The sequence below is a fragment of the Lissotriton helveticus genome, chromosome 11 (genome assembly GCF_964261635.1).
Source record: "Lissotriton helveticus chromosome 11, aLisHel1.1, whole genome shotgun sequence".
Classification (NCBI taxonomy): Eukaryota; Metazoa; Chordata; class Amphibia; order Caudata; family Salamandridae; genus Lissotriton; species Lissotriton helveticus.
This window is the reverse complement of record NC_136072.1, coordinates 300,032,167-300,045,900: the sequence shown is the minus strand read 5'-3', so window position 1 is coordinate 300,045,900 and position 13,734 is coordinate 300,032,167. Positions and strand designations below refer to the sequence as shown.

Here is a 13,734-nt window from a genome sequence, read left to right as displayed (position 1 = left end):
TATCTTTTTTCTCTTTCTGAAGCAGGGTGTATCTTGTCCCTTTTTGTGAATATTGTAATGTGTTGTATTTGCTCCTGGATGGAGTGAACGGTCTTCTGTGTATCAGGTATGAAAGGTGCGTGAATGGCCTGTAAAACGGTTGTCGTGGCTTTACAGCTCACGAGTTGCGAGTCACTGGTTCGGTTTTTATGCATTTAATTATTGACAGAGCATTTCATTTGTGTGAAATCTCTTGTTAAATAAATTTTATGTACTGAACCATCACTCGCCCTCGTGCCAAATCCAACCAGTATGTGTGTGTGTTTGAGGAATAGATAGCTGTGCTGGAATGTTTGACTTTTGAGTGTCTCTGTTAAGGTGTACATTCCAGTTAAGAATAACCTACTAAATGTAGATATTATTGTTAAACCATGTGAGTATATGGTGATGTCTCTCTTGTGAATTCCCCCGGGTGTTTTCAGAAATGTTTGGGTTTTGTAGTTTCCCAAGATGGCCGCCAAGCCTGGGGCCAAAAACTCGTGGGAACCCCCTTGCAAAACCAGGTTGGTTTGTGATAGGTTATTTTGATGTCAGCTCATTATGTTTTGGGCCCTTGCCTGTTGCGGGTCCTTGAGCCACCCACGCAAGTGCGGTACCATTTTTATCGGGAGACCTGGGGGAACGCTGGGTGGGAGGAAATTTGTGTGAGCCCAGTGATGCCACGCATTCCCACACAAATGTGTGAAAAAACTGATTTTTTTCAGCTAATATTGAGGTTTGCAAGGGATTCTGGGTAAGAGAACGTTGGGGGATCGACGCAAGCCATAGCTCCTTGGAGGCCCCCGGGTGTCTAATTTGCAGAAATGTGTGGGTTTGGTAGGTGTGAGGTATCATTTTACTCGGGAGAACAAAGGGGAACGCTGGGTGGTAGGACATTTGTGCCAGCACGGAGATCCCACGCAAAAATGTATGGAAAAGTGTCTTTTTTACCTAATTTTAAGGTTTGCAGGGAATTCTGGGTAGGAAAACATTGGGGGACCCACGCATGCCATACCTCGCTGGACTCCCCCGGGTGTTTAGTTTTCAGAACTGTTTGGGTTTGGTAGTTTCCCAAGTTGGCTGCCGAGCCCCCGGCCAAAAACTCAGGTGCCCACCCCAAAAAATTAGGTAGTTTTGCTATAGGTTATTTTCAAGTCTCCACCGTACGATTTGGGCCTTTTCCTGTTGCAGCCACTATGCCTACCCACGCAAGTGAGGTACCATTTTTATCGAGAGACCTGGGGGAACGCTGGGTGGGTGGAAATTTGTTGATCCAGGCAGATTCCAGAACTTTCCACCACGGAAATGTGAGGAGAATGCCTTTTTTTGTCAATTTTTTAGCTTTGCAAGGGATTCTGGGTAACCGAACCTGGTGGGAGGCAGTTGAGTCACCCCATCCAGAATTCCCTTGGGTGTCTAGTTTTCAAGAATGTATAGGTTTGCTAGGTTTCCCTAGGTGCCGGCAGAGCTAGGGTTAAAAAACTACAGGTAGGCACTTTGCCAAAAAAGGCCCGTTTTCACTGCGAAACTGCGGTGCAACCACGTTGCGTTTTGCGCTGTTTCCTGTCGCAGGCACTAGGCAGACCCAGGCAAGTGAGGTACCATTTTATTCGGAAGACCTGGGGGAACGCGGGGTGGGTGGAAATTTGTTGATCCACGCAGATTCCAGAACTTTCCACCACAGAAATGTGAGGAAAATGCGTTTTTTTTGTCAATTCTTTAGCTTTGCAAGGGATTCTGGGTAACAGAACCTGGTGGGAGGCAGTTGAGTCACCCCATCCAGAATTCCCTTGGGTGTCTAGTTTTCAAGAATGTATAGGTTTGCTAGGTTTCCCTAGGTGCCGGCAGAGCTAGGGTGCAAAAACTACAGCTAGGCACTTTGCCATAAAAGGGTCAATTTTTAACTGCAAAATTGAGGTGTGACCACGTTGCATTTTGCGCCGTTTCCTGTCGCAGGCACAAGGCCGACCCACACAAGTGAGGTACCGTTTTTATCGGGAGACTTAGGGTAATTCAGATTTGTAAATCAACTGTTATTACCTATTGAGTTTTCATGCATTTCTCCCTTCCCAATGAAAGACATTGTGGACACTGTCTGCCACCGCACCCTAGTGCAGCGCCTCAGCAACGCCGGAATCCAGGAGAAGGCACTGGAATGGATCATCTCCTTCCTCGACGGAAGAACACAGAGAGTCCGTATACCACCGTACAAGTCAGAAGCCACCGAAGTCAGCTGCGGCGTCCCTCAAGGATCCTCGCTGAGCCCCACCCTCTTCAACGTCTACATGAGCCCCCTCACGGCCATCGCACGCCAACACAACCTCAACATCATCTCCTACGCTGACGACACCCAGCTGATCCTCTCCCTGACCAACGACCCCGCCGCCGCCAGAGCCGACCTTCACGAAGGGATGAAAAACGTAGCCGAGTGGATGACGACCAGCCGCCTGAAACTGAACTCAGACAAGACGGAGGTCCTCATCCTGGGCTCCTCGCCCTCCGCCTGGGACGACTCTTGGTGGCCCCCCGCCCTGGGCACCGCACCCAAACCGACAGACCACGCACGCAACCTGGGCTTCATCCTGGACTCCTCCCTCTCCATGACCAGACAAGTCAACGCCGTCTCCTCGTCGTGCTTCAACATCCTGCGCATGCTACGGAAGATCTTCCGGTGGATCCCCACCGAAACCAGGAAGACGGTCACCCAGGCCCTCGTCAGCAGCCGACTGGACTACGGCAACGCCCTCTACGCCGGAACCACCGCCAAGCTCCAGAAGAGACTCCAGCGGATGCAGAACACCTCAGCCAGACTCATCCTCGACATCCCACGACACAGCCACATCTCCGGACATCTGAGAAACCTGCATTGGCTCCCCGTCAACAAAAGAATCACCTTCAGTCTCCTCACCCACGCACACAAAGCCCTACATGATCAAGGCCCGAGCTACCTCAACAACCGCATCAACTTCTACGCTCCCAAGCGCCATCTCCGATCAGCCAGTCACGCCCTCGCCGCCGTCCCCCGCATCCGAAGAACGACAACAGGAGGAAGGTCCTTCTCCTACCTGGCCGCCAAGACCTGGAACTCCCTCCCGACCGACCTGCGCCTGACCCAAGACCACCTCTCCTTCAGGAAGAAGCTCAAGACCTGGCTGTTCGAGCAGTAGCAGCACCCCCCCCCCCCAAGCGCCTTGAGACCCTCCGGGTAAGTAGTGCGCTCTACAAATGCCTGATTGATTGATTGGAAAAAAAAACATTTTGAAAAATGACCAATAATTATCATGCTAGTAGGAGTATTCCCAATTTTGAAAATGTGCAAATATATACCGTTTCTAAACTCTATAATTTGTACCCAATTCAGAAATACATAGGTGATAGGTGTGTTTCATACCGATTTTTCCATGTATACATTTTCCAAGAATAAGTGCTCTATACCCGGTAAATAATAAAATGCCATTGCAAGTTGCTGCTCAGTTTTTGGCTCTGGGTTCGTCGGGTTCTTGGTGAAAATACAAGTCCTATATATCCCCACAACCAGGAAGGTCAAACGGATCTAACGTTATATTGGTTTCAAAGAGCTGTTAAAATTACAAGAAGTTACAGGTGAAAACGTTGACAAAAGGCTGTTTTTTTCAACTAATTTTCAATTATTCCAATATTTAACTGTTCGTTTCTATAAAGAAACCTTCATGGATTTAGACAAATGACCCCTTTCTGAATTCAGAATTGTGTCTACTTTTCGAAAATGTATAGCTTTCCAGGATCCATTATTGCTTTCAAACTCAATTCTACCATTAACTGGAAGGAGGTTGAAAGCGCTAAAATTAGCAAAAATAGGGTATGTCCCAGAAAAATGCCAAAACTGTGAAAAATGTTGGTTCTCTGACAAAAAACGGTCATTCTCTAAAAGCTGAGAAAATGGAGATTTCAGCCCCACAAACCCTTTTTTGATAACATTTGCAGGGAAAAACCCAGAGGCTTTCATTTGCAGCCCGTTTTTCCCATTTTTCTGAAAAAAACTAAATTTTTACTGTATTATGCTTAATTTCTGGGACCCCTCCAAGGGAATCCAAAAACCCTGGGCACCTTTAGAATCCACATGATGTTGGAAGAAAAGGATGCAAAATAGGCGTGGATACCTTATGTGGTCAAAAAGTTACAGGGGCCTAAGCGCGCACTACCCCAAATTGCCAAAAAAAGGCTTGGCACAGGAGGGGAAAAGGCCTAGCAGCGAAGGGGTTAAGGGCTGAGTCCTATGTGTTGGTGGTAAGCAACAATGCTTTCAGGGCAAGTACATATATTATCAAGCTATACGAAACAATTGGCAATGCTGGACTTACAAAGGAAAGGTTGCTTTTCAGAAGTGTGAGTTACTGATCACGGACTAACAGTAGCACAAAGACTACATCTAGGAGAAAAGTAGCTAAGAAATAAGAACCAGAGTTAAATCTGGACTCAAGTGTAGTTGACAGAATATAATTTCCAAACTATACTATCCACATACTAGAAAACCTTAAAGCAATATGGTTTGTAATGACTGGAAAGTGTGGAAGTAGATGCCTCATTTGTCCGATTTGCCGCCCCACTTACTTAAAAACAGACTTTTGACCATTGTAATGGTCCTTACTTAGAGAAGGCTGAGGAGGTGATTAGTCTGAGAAACCTCAATATTCTCATCATTTAAGCTTTATTTCGACTGTTCAAGTCATAAAAGCTATAAAAGACATACAAGATAAAACACAGTTAAAAATGTAAGAGAAAAAAGTTTTAACAGCCCATCTCACAATGTCATGCGGAGGCTTAGGTTCACATATTTGTTGTTTTGGCCGCAAATTGCCTGCATGGCTAAAATATGTTTGACCAGTGTGTAGAAGTTACATAGGGAGCTCGATTTGACTACCCACAACAATTAATATTGAAAACAAGCCCACGTATGAGCCGGCAGATAGATACCATACACCCGTTTGTCAACAACCAATTAGGAGTTCTGCATCATATAAAATCATTTTTACATTTTAAAATAGGCTTCATTGGTTAAACACTAATCTGAAATGTAAAAAAAAACGAATAAAAGATTATCAGGTTAAAAAAGAAAGCTTGGAGCTGTGTTAATGATCAGGGGGAGCTAGCACAATCTTAAAGTGGTTTGGGTGTATAAAATAAAGCTTCATACACAGCAAACGGGTTGATAACCTTGGGGCCCTCCCATAACAATCTGGTTGTACAATCAATCTGCAGTAAAGTGCTTGTGCAATACGTCTAATGCAATAGTGGGTATCAAATTTAGTAGCTGGTGCCCGAAAACAACTCGGACTCAGGGTGAACCAGGCCTTTGCTGACGTGGGTCAATATTAATTTCACTACAATACTGAAGTGGGTAAATCCTCTGGTGAGTCCGTGTTCCACTAATGTTAATGCTGACACAGTGCATCCCTCAAGCTGGTAGTTTGGAATCGGTTGAAGGCAAGTGGTTGTCTAATGCATCCTATGTTCAATCTGTGCTATGACTAATCGGTTTGAGAGTGCTTCTAAGCAGACTGATTTTGTTGTAGGCGAGTGTTTTAGTGGGCCTGGCCTTAAGAAAGTTAGACACAATCAACCTCCCACTATTGACATTGTGTGAGTCACAACTAATAGAATACCTTCTGACTGAGGGAACAGGAAAATGGCAGCTAAGCAATGAAGTCTTCGCCATTACCAAATGGAGTGCATTTTTTGCCAAAGTAAATTTACTCTCTGCCACCATGTGCAGGATACCTAGTACAAAAGTGCAGGGGTGAAAGAGCCAGCACAAGCTAAAGGGAGGGCCAGCACAAGTGAAAGTGAGAGGGAGGGCCAGAGCAAACAAGAGTGAAGGTGAGGACCAGCACAAGCGAGAGCAGAAGGGACAGCCATCGCAAGTGATAGTGAATGGGGGGGCTAGGGCAAACAAGTGCAAAAGAGAGGGTCAGAGTAAGCGACAGCAAAACAGCAAGCACAAAAAAAAAAAAAAAAAAAAAAAAAGAGTGCAAGAGCACACAAAGAAAATGCACCATAGACAACAAGAGCATGCAAAAGGAAGCAAGAGCAAGTAAAAGACAGTGAAGACGAGATTCCAAAAGAGAGCGAAACAGAGAGCGCTAAATAGCAAGCAAACACAACAGAGTGCGCTAATGCAACAGAGAGCAACCATGTGGAATAGAATAAGCAACCACACACTAGATCAAGCAAGCACAAGAAAGACAGCCAGAGTGAGAGCACAAAAGCAAAAGAGCAAGCGCAAAAGAGATCAAAGGTGAGAATGCATAAGACAGTACACAACAGAGCGAGAAATCACACAAGAGAACAGAAAATTTAGCAAGACCGCTAAAGTGAGCAGGCGCAAAGAGTGAAAGCAAGCACAAAAGAGCATAAACAGCAAGAGAGCAGAAAAGAGCGCAACAAAGCAGGAGAGCACAAAAGGGAGCCAGGGCAGGAGCCCATACACAGCCAAAGAGCGAGCACAAAAGAGCTAAATAGGAAGCGTAAAAAAGCGAGTGCTGCAGTGATTGAGCAAGCAGAGGGCAGGCAAGAGAGCCAAGATGAGAAAGCAAACTAGCGCTAATAAGCAAGTAAAAAACCGAGTGCAGAAGATGTACACAAAAAGGTGAGAGCGCAAAAGAGCCAAAGAGTGAGCACAAAAGTAGGCCCCAAAGACAAGAGAGAAAAGCAAGTCAGGACAAGAACAGACAACAGCCCCCCCCCCCCCCCGAACAAGAGGTTGTGCCCCCCCCCCCCCGCCTCCAGAGCAGAAGTGGGGGGGCAACCCGATACGAGCAAAGAGGGGGGCCCAACAAGAGCAGAGAGGGGGGCCCCCACTTGACAAGAGCAGAGAGGGGACCCCTCAAGCCCAAAGAGCCCCCCCCCCCCAAGCACCAACAAGGAGGGTGCAAAAGCAAAGGAGAGCAAGCGCATGACACATGCTGCTGTGTGGGGGCCCCAACCCCAATGCCATGAACTTTTAGCCATGGGTCTGCTGCCTGCTAGTCCAGACTTAAAAAACAAGTTGGAAAAATGTCCATGGTTAAAACTGGTTTGATTTAAGTTGACTTATAATCCTTTATTGGAAATGCTCCTTGATGTGGAAAGACTGATGTTCACCACAGACCTGCCTTAGTTTATTTCCTAAAAGTAGTGGGCAACAAGTGGAAATGAACAATCAGAAAAAAAAGTTATTCTTACCACGCAGTTTACATCGACTAATGCTATCCTTCTCTCCTGTGCTCTCTGAAAACCGCACACCTGCAAATACAAAAGACACCAACCATTTCTTCAGCCTCATTACCATGTTCCTTTTTTTAATTTATATTTGGAGGAAGAAAAAAAACTGTTCATCCTCAGCATACATCATTAAAAGGTCAATTCTCACATGGGAATAATAAAATGCTAGCAAAGTTCCTCAATCATAACATGCAGGGCATACATTAAACAATATCAACCATACCTCAGACAGTGCAAGGCATAAATTATATCACAGAAGAAGAAAATCTATCACCTAAAAATGTAAGCAGACATCATAATTAAGAAAAACTTTGCAGATCATTAAATTCTTAAATATAAATAACACTGTTAACCACCCCAAATTCAAATGGTCATTAAAAAAAATTCTATGCTAAGGCAAGTTCATACAGGTGCAGTCTAAGTATTGGTATTATTCATAAACCAGAATGAAGTGCAGTGCATTAGTTACAGAATGCAGTTTTCCCCAAATATTTGTCCTGAACTCCGGTCCCCCCAGATCCTCCCTTGCTTTCACTGCACGTAGCATACTGTACTAGCTTCTAAGACCTTGACTCCATAATGGTAATAAAACAGCATTTCAGTTAATAATAAACATCTCAGCTAACTTCCAGACCTTAAACATTCCTCCTTTCCCTATCCGCTCCGCACACAGAAAGCACTTTAGCATATAGTGTATTCACTTTATCCATCTAGGATTGCAGTTTAGGAGAATACAGTGATTTCCAAAGAGCAGTTATTATAGATTGTGCTAACAGCATTGCAATAACCCACTAACTAAATGTCGGAGCTAGTTTAATTTCCAATAGCTAGGAACAACCCAACAAAAATGAAATCACATCTACCATATACTCTATCCCAAGGGAGACCCACATACACATCAGAGCCCCTGCCCAAAATGACTAAACACTGTAACATTCCCCCAAAAATATGAATCAAATAACGGATTTTGTACATCTAGGGCAATCCTCTAAGATATTGTAAACTCTATTTATGTAATAGTGAAGAGGTATAGCACACTGAGCGTAGATTTGCTTCTTCTGAAAATTCGGACCTCATAATGCTTTGGAACAAACAATATGAAGCCTCCAACCACTTCTCCCTGGGTAGATTTACCATATTCTCCGATACCAATTTACTCTGAATGGCACAGAACAAGACCTTAGAATCACTCCCAACAGACAGCCTACACAATAGCGGTTTTCTTGGCTCTCTAGGAAATTGAAATGGCGCTTGAATTAATTCCTGGTAGGTTCAAATTGGAGAGGTTGATTAACCTGCAATATTGAGGACATCTGTAAATATGCCAATTTGTTTTGAGCCCAAGCTACAGAAGACTAGGCTGAAGCACCTCCCAAGGAATCAATAATTCATTCCTCAATCACCAACTTTACCCTGGTTACCCTTCTCCCATCTAACTGAACCTGTTACCAGTTCATCAGAACTTAACGTTTTAATAGGGGATTCCGCATTTATCTTAGGAATTCAAAACCACTGAAAAAGTGGCTTCTGTTTAACTTTTGAAAGACAGAACGCAGCGATATAGCTTTTTAGGGTTCTTCATGTGGGGAAAGCTCGGATCTGGGTGGAAGTGGGATGTTTCACACATAACCTGAAGAAGGGAATTGTGAAAGGGCCAACACTTATGAAAGTCCTGGTAACCATCTTAAATTATTAAATAAGCAGCAAAAAATACAATTTCCAATTAGGAAGCCAAACAGATAAGGTGTGACCTTCGATATCTTGCTAGTAAGAATTTTCATTAAAATCTTATAATCACTGTTAAGCAGTGTTATCGGGCGAAATTAATTTATAGCAACAGGATTTTTATCTTTAAGGAAACAAGTAAAAAGCCATTGGCAAAAAGGGGGAAGGACTTCAAAATATTAAACTAATTCCTCATGAAAATTTCGGTTTTCAGAAGCATCCGATTCCACTCTGATGGAAACCAGTCTTCTCCTGCAGCTTTCCCTCTAGGGAGGGCTTTCACCACCTCTTAAATGATACATCTCCATTAAAGATACCAGTCAGGCAAGATTATGTGATGCTTTGTTAGTTCGGGAGGCAAATACCAGCAAAAAAACCAGCTATCTCTTCATCACAGTACTATTGATCTGCAGGATACACAGTAGCGAAATGCTCTTAAAACATTCCCTCTATTCGAGATGGTTCATGCATCAAGGTACCTGTTAAAGGATTCAAAAGTTGCATTATTTACTTGTCTGGATCTAGGCAGGCAGGCCAGTAGCCTCCCGCTCACTTTACCTTCCTCGTATAATTGTTGACCAAGTGTCCTACTATTTATAATGTGCCTCTCCAATTAAAAAAAATCATGTTGCTTATTCTTCGTTAGCTCTCTTCCCTTGAGATGTTGGGGGTTAACTACCTGCGTAACTTTATGCTCTGCCCACAAAAAAAATAGAAAAAGTGGCCTCCGAAGGTTCCCTACTTTTGAGGTTTCTTATTTTTTTTTTCTTAAACTGAAAAGCAACAATCTCCCTCTGCATAGGCGCTTTAAAAGCCTCCAAACATTTGTTATTGAAGAAAAGGGTTTGTCATTTTTTTTTACTGGTCCAGGCCACATTTCTTCAAAGGATTCATTCGCTAAAAGGCTCCATTTACAGACCAATGATTAGGGAAGACTGGTTTATCAGAAAAGTTCACCTCTAAACCAATAGCTGCATGATCTTATAGTGGATTTGGAATAATTAAGTGAGAAGAACACAACAGATATTTATAAGTAAGAAAATAATCTATCCTGGAGACGGAACAAAATCCAACCACAATTCTCAACTCAGTGTTACAATCCGCCTCCACATACACCAGTGCTACCTGCCCATCCTCCTGTGTAGTTTAAGAGCTCCGAAAATCCTGCAAGGTATTTATAGTGCTTTGCAAAAGTCCAAAATAAAATAGTAAGTTTAAAAGCTATTCAGACTAAGACAAGCAAATTATTTTGCACATAGCAGAAAGCTAAGACGGACCTACAACCTCACTCCTCTCAATTAGTCCCAAGTATTCTAGTTCACTCACCTTGTGAAAAGCCTTCCTCCGCTTGTGTGGTAGTAAGGAGGCCCTCTGTCAGGATAAATCCACACGAAGCACACACCAACTGGTTCTGGGAGTAATGGGCATCATCAACTATGTCTGAAGATCCACAATCTGGGCATTTGCTAAAGTCAGACATTCTGAAAGTAGCTCTCTACCAACCAAAAGAAAGGTTAATGATACTTCAGTAGTGTGCTGCAAAAGCACAGGTTTAAACTAAGCCTAGACCAAGGACTTGGTGATCACATTGTCCCAGCTACTAAGCACCTCCTAAGCAGGATGCAGTTTGCTACATATCCCTGTGTACGCACTTTAAGATAACATGGCACACTGTATAACAGGTTTCAATGACAGATTATGTACAATTGCTGCAATTTCTATAACCATGAACAAAACCACTGCTCACAAAAGATGAGCTCATCCCGCTTACCAGTGCAATTCCTGGTCAAATGGTGTGATCAGTGAATAATCACCCCCCCCCCCCCCAGTACTGACCCCCCCTTCTCTCAGGCTGCCTAAACATGTAACAAAAAGGTAAGGAGGTTACATGAGTTATTTACACAGACATTCCATACACTCATCCTAATATCCGTTGATTATTATTGAACTCAAATTATATTTTTCTATTAACTTGGGTACTTATGGATTGCATGACAGCTAATGCCATGGTTGGACATAGTCTGAGAGTAATTTCAGAGTGAGAGGGAACTCGTAAGGGAAGAATCTACGATTGGAGAATTGGTGGGCTTCTGTTAATACTAGTGCATTATACAGAATTTCGAAGAGTTTATTCGCTGTAAAGTTTACAGGTGCCGCTGCAGTACATATTCACCGACTGAGCTGCCTTCCACCAGTTTTGGGGTCCACGTAGCTCGGGGCAGCTAGACTACACTGGTCAATAACCTAAGGACAGCCAATCCAAGACAAGGCTGTGAACCCGAGCCGTGGTGATGGCCAGCAGCAGGGCCATCACTGCCTACCAAAATTAGGCATACCAAAAACTGGCTTAATGAAAGAACACAGATGATTCAGCCTAACAAACGGTTCACTCCAGAATTAAAGAAGGTAAAAGCACAACTCTTGAAACTACAAATATGTTTACGTACCATTGATCCTCCCAGTGGGGGGACCGTACAAACATTGAAAGCGGAAAACAATAGAAAATAGAGGGAAGAAAAGAAATAAACATACTGAAAGTCAATGGTGGTATACTCTCAAGCTGTCAAACCTCAAAGACCAATCCCAGTTCTGGAACTATATTAACAGAGTTGAGGGTAATGAGCCTCCACATAAGAAAAATGGAGTAAGCCCTGATATTTCGGATGATCAGCTCAACTGAACAACATTAAATGGCAGAATTAACTGTGTAATCATATATTCAACCCAATAAGGACCATCCTAGTTTTAAACAAAATAAGAGCAAAGGGGCCCTAGGTGCACGTGGAATACCCAGTAGCCTGTTTGAATCAGACAATACTGGGAGTCCTGGCTCACACCTCTGTTCAAGTCTTTACTCCTCACAGATACCATTGTGGATTCTTGGCGAGGCTTCATCTTCTGCCTCATCCACAAAATGAAGGGCAGGAGATTAGTCCCTCCAGTTATCATTTAATTGCACTGCTAGACATCGGGGTAAAGTATATGCAAGGAGTTTATTACATTATTTCAATATAATCATTAGCCTGGGTGCAAGTGAAAGTTGGTAATAGACTCTCAAAGAAATAGCAGTTTCAAAGCAAATCTATACAGACGGGATTGGAGGAAGGATGCTTACTTGCCCTTCTTTTCAGTTTCTACACAGCGGACATCAGCGCATTGCTATAAAATGCTAATCATTTCCTCCAAAGATAAAAAACAATTGCCTGCAAATAATATAGCATGTACACAATATTGTCATATACTTACATTGACCTGCAAAGGGCCTCAAACAAATTATGTAGTTGGAATCCTGAAAATAAATTAGAATAAGTCAAAGTTATGATATTTGGCAAATATCGGAGGGGAAAATAATGTAGTTAGGACATGTTTCCATAAGAAAAGCATTTTTGTTTTGCTAATAAGTTTGGCGCCGTTTACAAATCTTCACAAAAGTTTCAAACAAAACTAGTGTGCCAGTCAATTCATCTGCTGTCTGGAAATTGCAGGGTAATTCCTCAAGCATAAGGCCCCAAAAAGCATTTTTCCCATGCAATTTCCCATAGGGATTTTAGACACTACTACAGCTTCAAACACTGACCGGATTAGACCAAATTTGGCAGAAACCTAGATCTTGGTCCAAAAAGAGCCCTTTCCTTCTTTAAATTTGGTGTAAATACGTTCAGTAGTTTGAGTATTTATAAAAAAAAACAATTTATATCTAGAGGCACGGAGGGTCCGCGGAACCGACAATCTCATGGTGGAATAGGATTGGCTGCCACCACTTCAACAAGGAAGTCGTGCCAGCTATCTTGGGGCCAAACATTTTAATTTTTTTTAAATTTTTTATTTTGCTGTGAATTATGAGAATCCGAGATAAAAACAGAAAAACCAACAAAAACACAACCACAGTCTCCTGCGCTGGTTTCTTTTTTGTCATCGGGTGGGCAAGGTCCAGGGGAGTTAATTTGTAATATTACGCAGGGGAGCGTACATGGAGCCCCCTCCTCGGGCCTCTTTTGGTCCTATGGACCCCATTCCCTGGGGACCGGCCCCTAAAATAGAAAGGGGGAGGGGGCTGCACTGCGCCCCTCCCCAAGGCCAATTTTGGCCTCAGGGGACCCCATCCCCTTGTGCCTGGCCTTATTAAAAGTGGGAGGAAGGTATGCGGCCTCCCTTATGGGCCGATTTCAGCCCCAGAAACGCCATCCCACAGGGCCTGGCGGTAATTATATAAACAAGCATATGCAATGCAATAGGTCTCGCATTAGAAACGTGTGAGCTATTGGTATTGTAAATGACAATTGTTTTAATACGTGTTGGCTTTGAAAATATATAAATTAATAGCATTGTTATTCACAAAGCCAATAGCTTACACTTTCCTGGCAGCAGTGTGAGGCGGGCAGCAGTGTGAGGCGGGCAGCAGTGTGAGGCGGGCAGCAGTGTGAGGCGGGCAGCAGTGTGAGGCGGGCAGCAGTGTGAGGCGGGCAGCAGTGTGTGGCGGGCAGCAGTGTGTGGCGTGCAGCAGTACGAGCAGTGTGAGGCGTGCAGCAGTGTGAGGCGTGCAGCAGTGTGAGGCGTGCAGCAGTGTGAGGCGTGCAGCAGTGCGAGTAAGGCAGCAGTATGCAGCGGGCAGCAGTGTGAGGCGGGCAGCAGTGTGAGGCGGGCAGCAGTGTGAGGCGGGCAGCAGTGTGAGGCGGGCAGCAGTGTGAGGCGGGCAGCAGTGTGAGGCGGGCAGCAGTGTGAGGCGGGCAGCAGTACGAGCAGTGTGAGGCG

The 13,734-nt window shown here is 44.0% G+C and overlaps 1 protein-coding gene across 2 annotated transcripts in view; it reads right to left on the bottom strand.

The window, feature by feature from the left end:
• The window catches only part of BRF2 (BRF2 general transcription factor IIIB subunit), a 91,417-nt gene that overhangs the window by 49,820 nt on the left and 27,863 nt on the right, over nucleotides 1–13,734 (bottom strand). For both annotated transcript variants that reach the window (XM_078665411.1, XM_078665412.1), the window contains exons 2-4: nucleotides 12,229–12,271; nucleotides 10,309–10,477; nucleotides 7,219–7,278 (exon numbers count right to left, since the gene is read on the bottom strand). In XM_078665411.1, coding sequence (XP_078521537.1) covers nucleotides 7,219–7,278; nucleotides 10,309–10,462 — 214 coding nt within the window. In that variant the 5' untranslated portion in view covers nucleotides 10,463–10,477; nucleotides 12,229–12,271. The remainder of the gene's footprint in view (nucleotides 1–7,218; nucleotides 7,279–10,308; nucleotides 10,478–12,228; nucleotides 12,272–13,734) is intronic.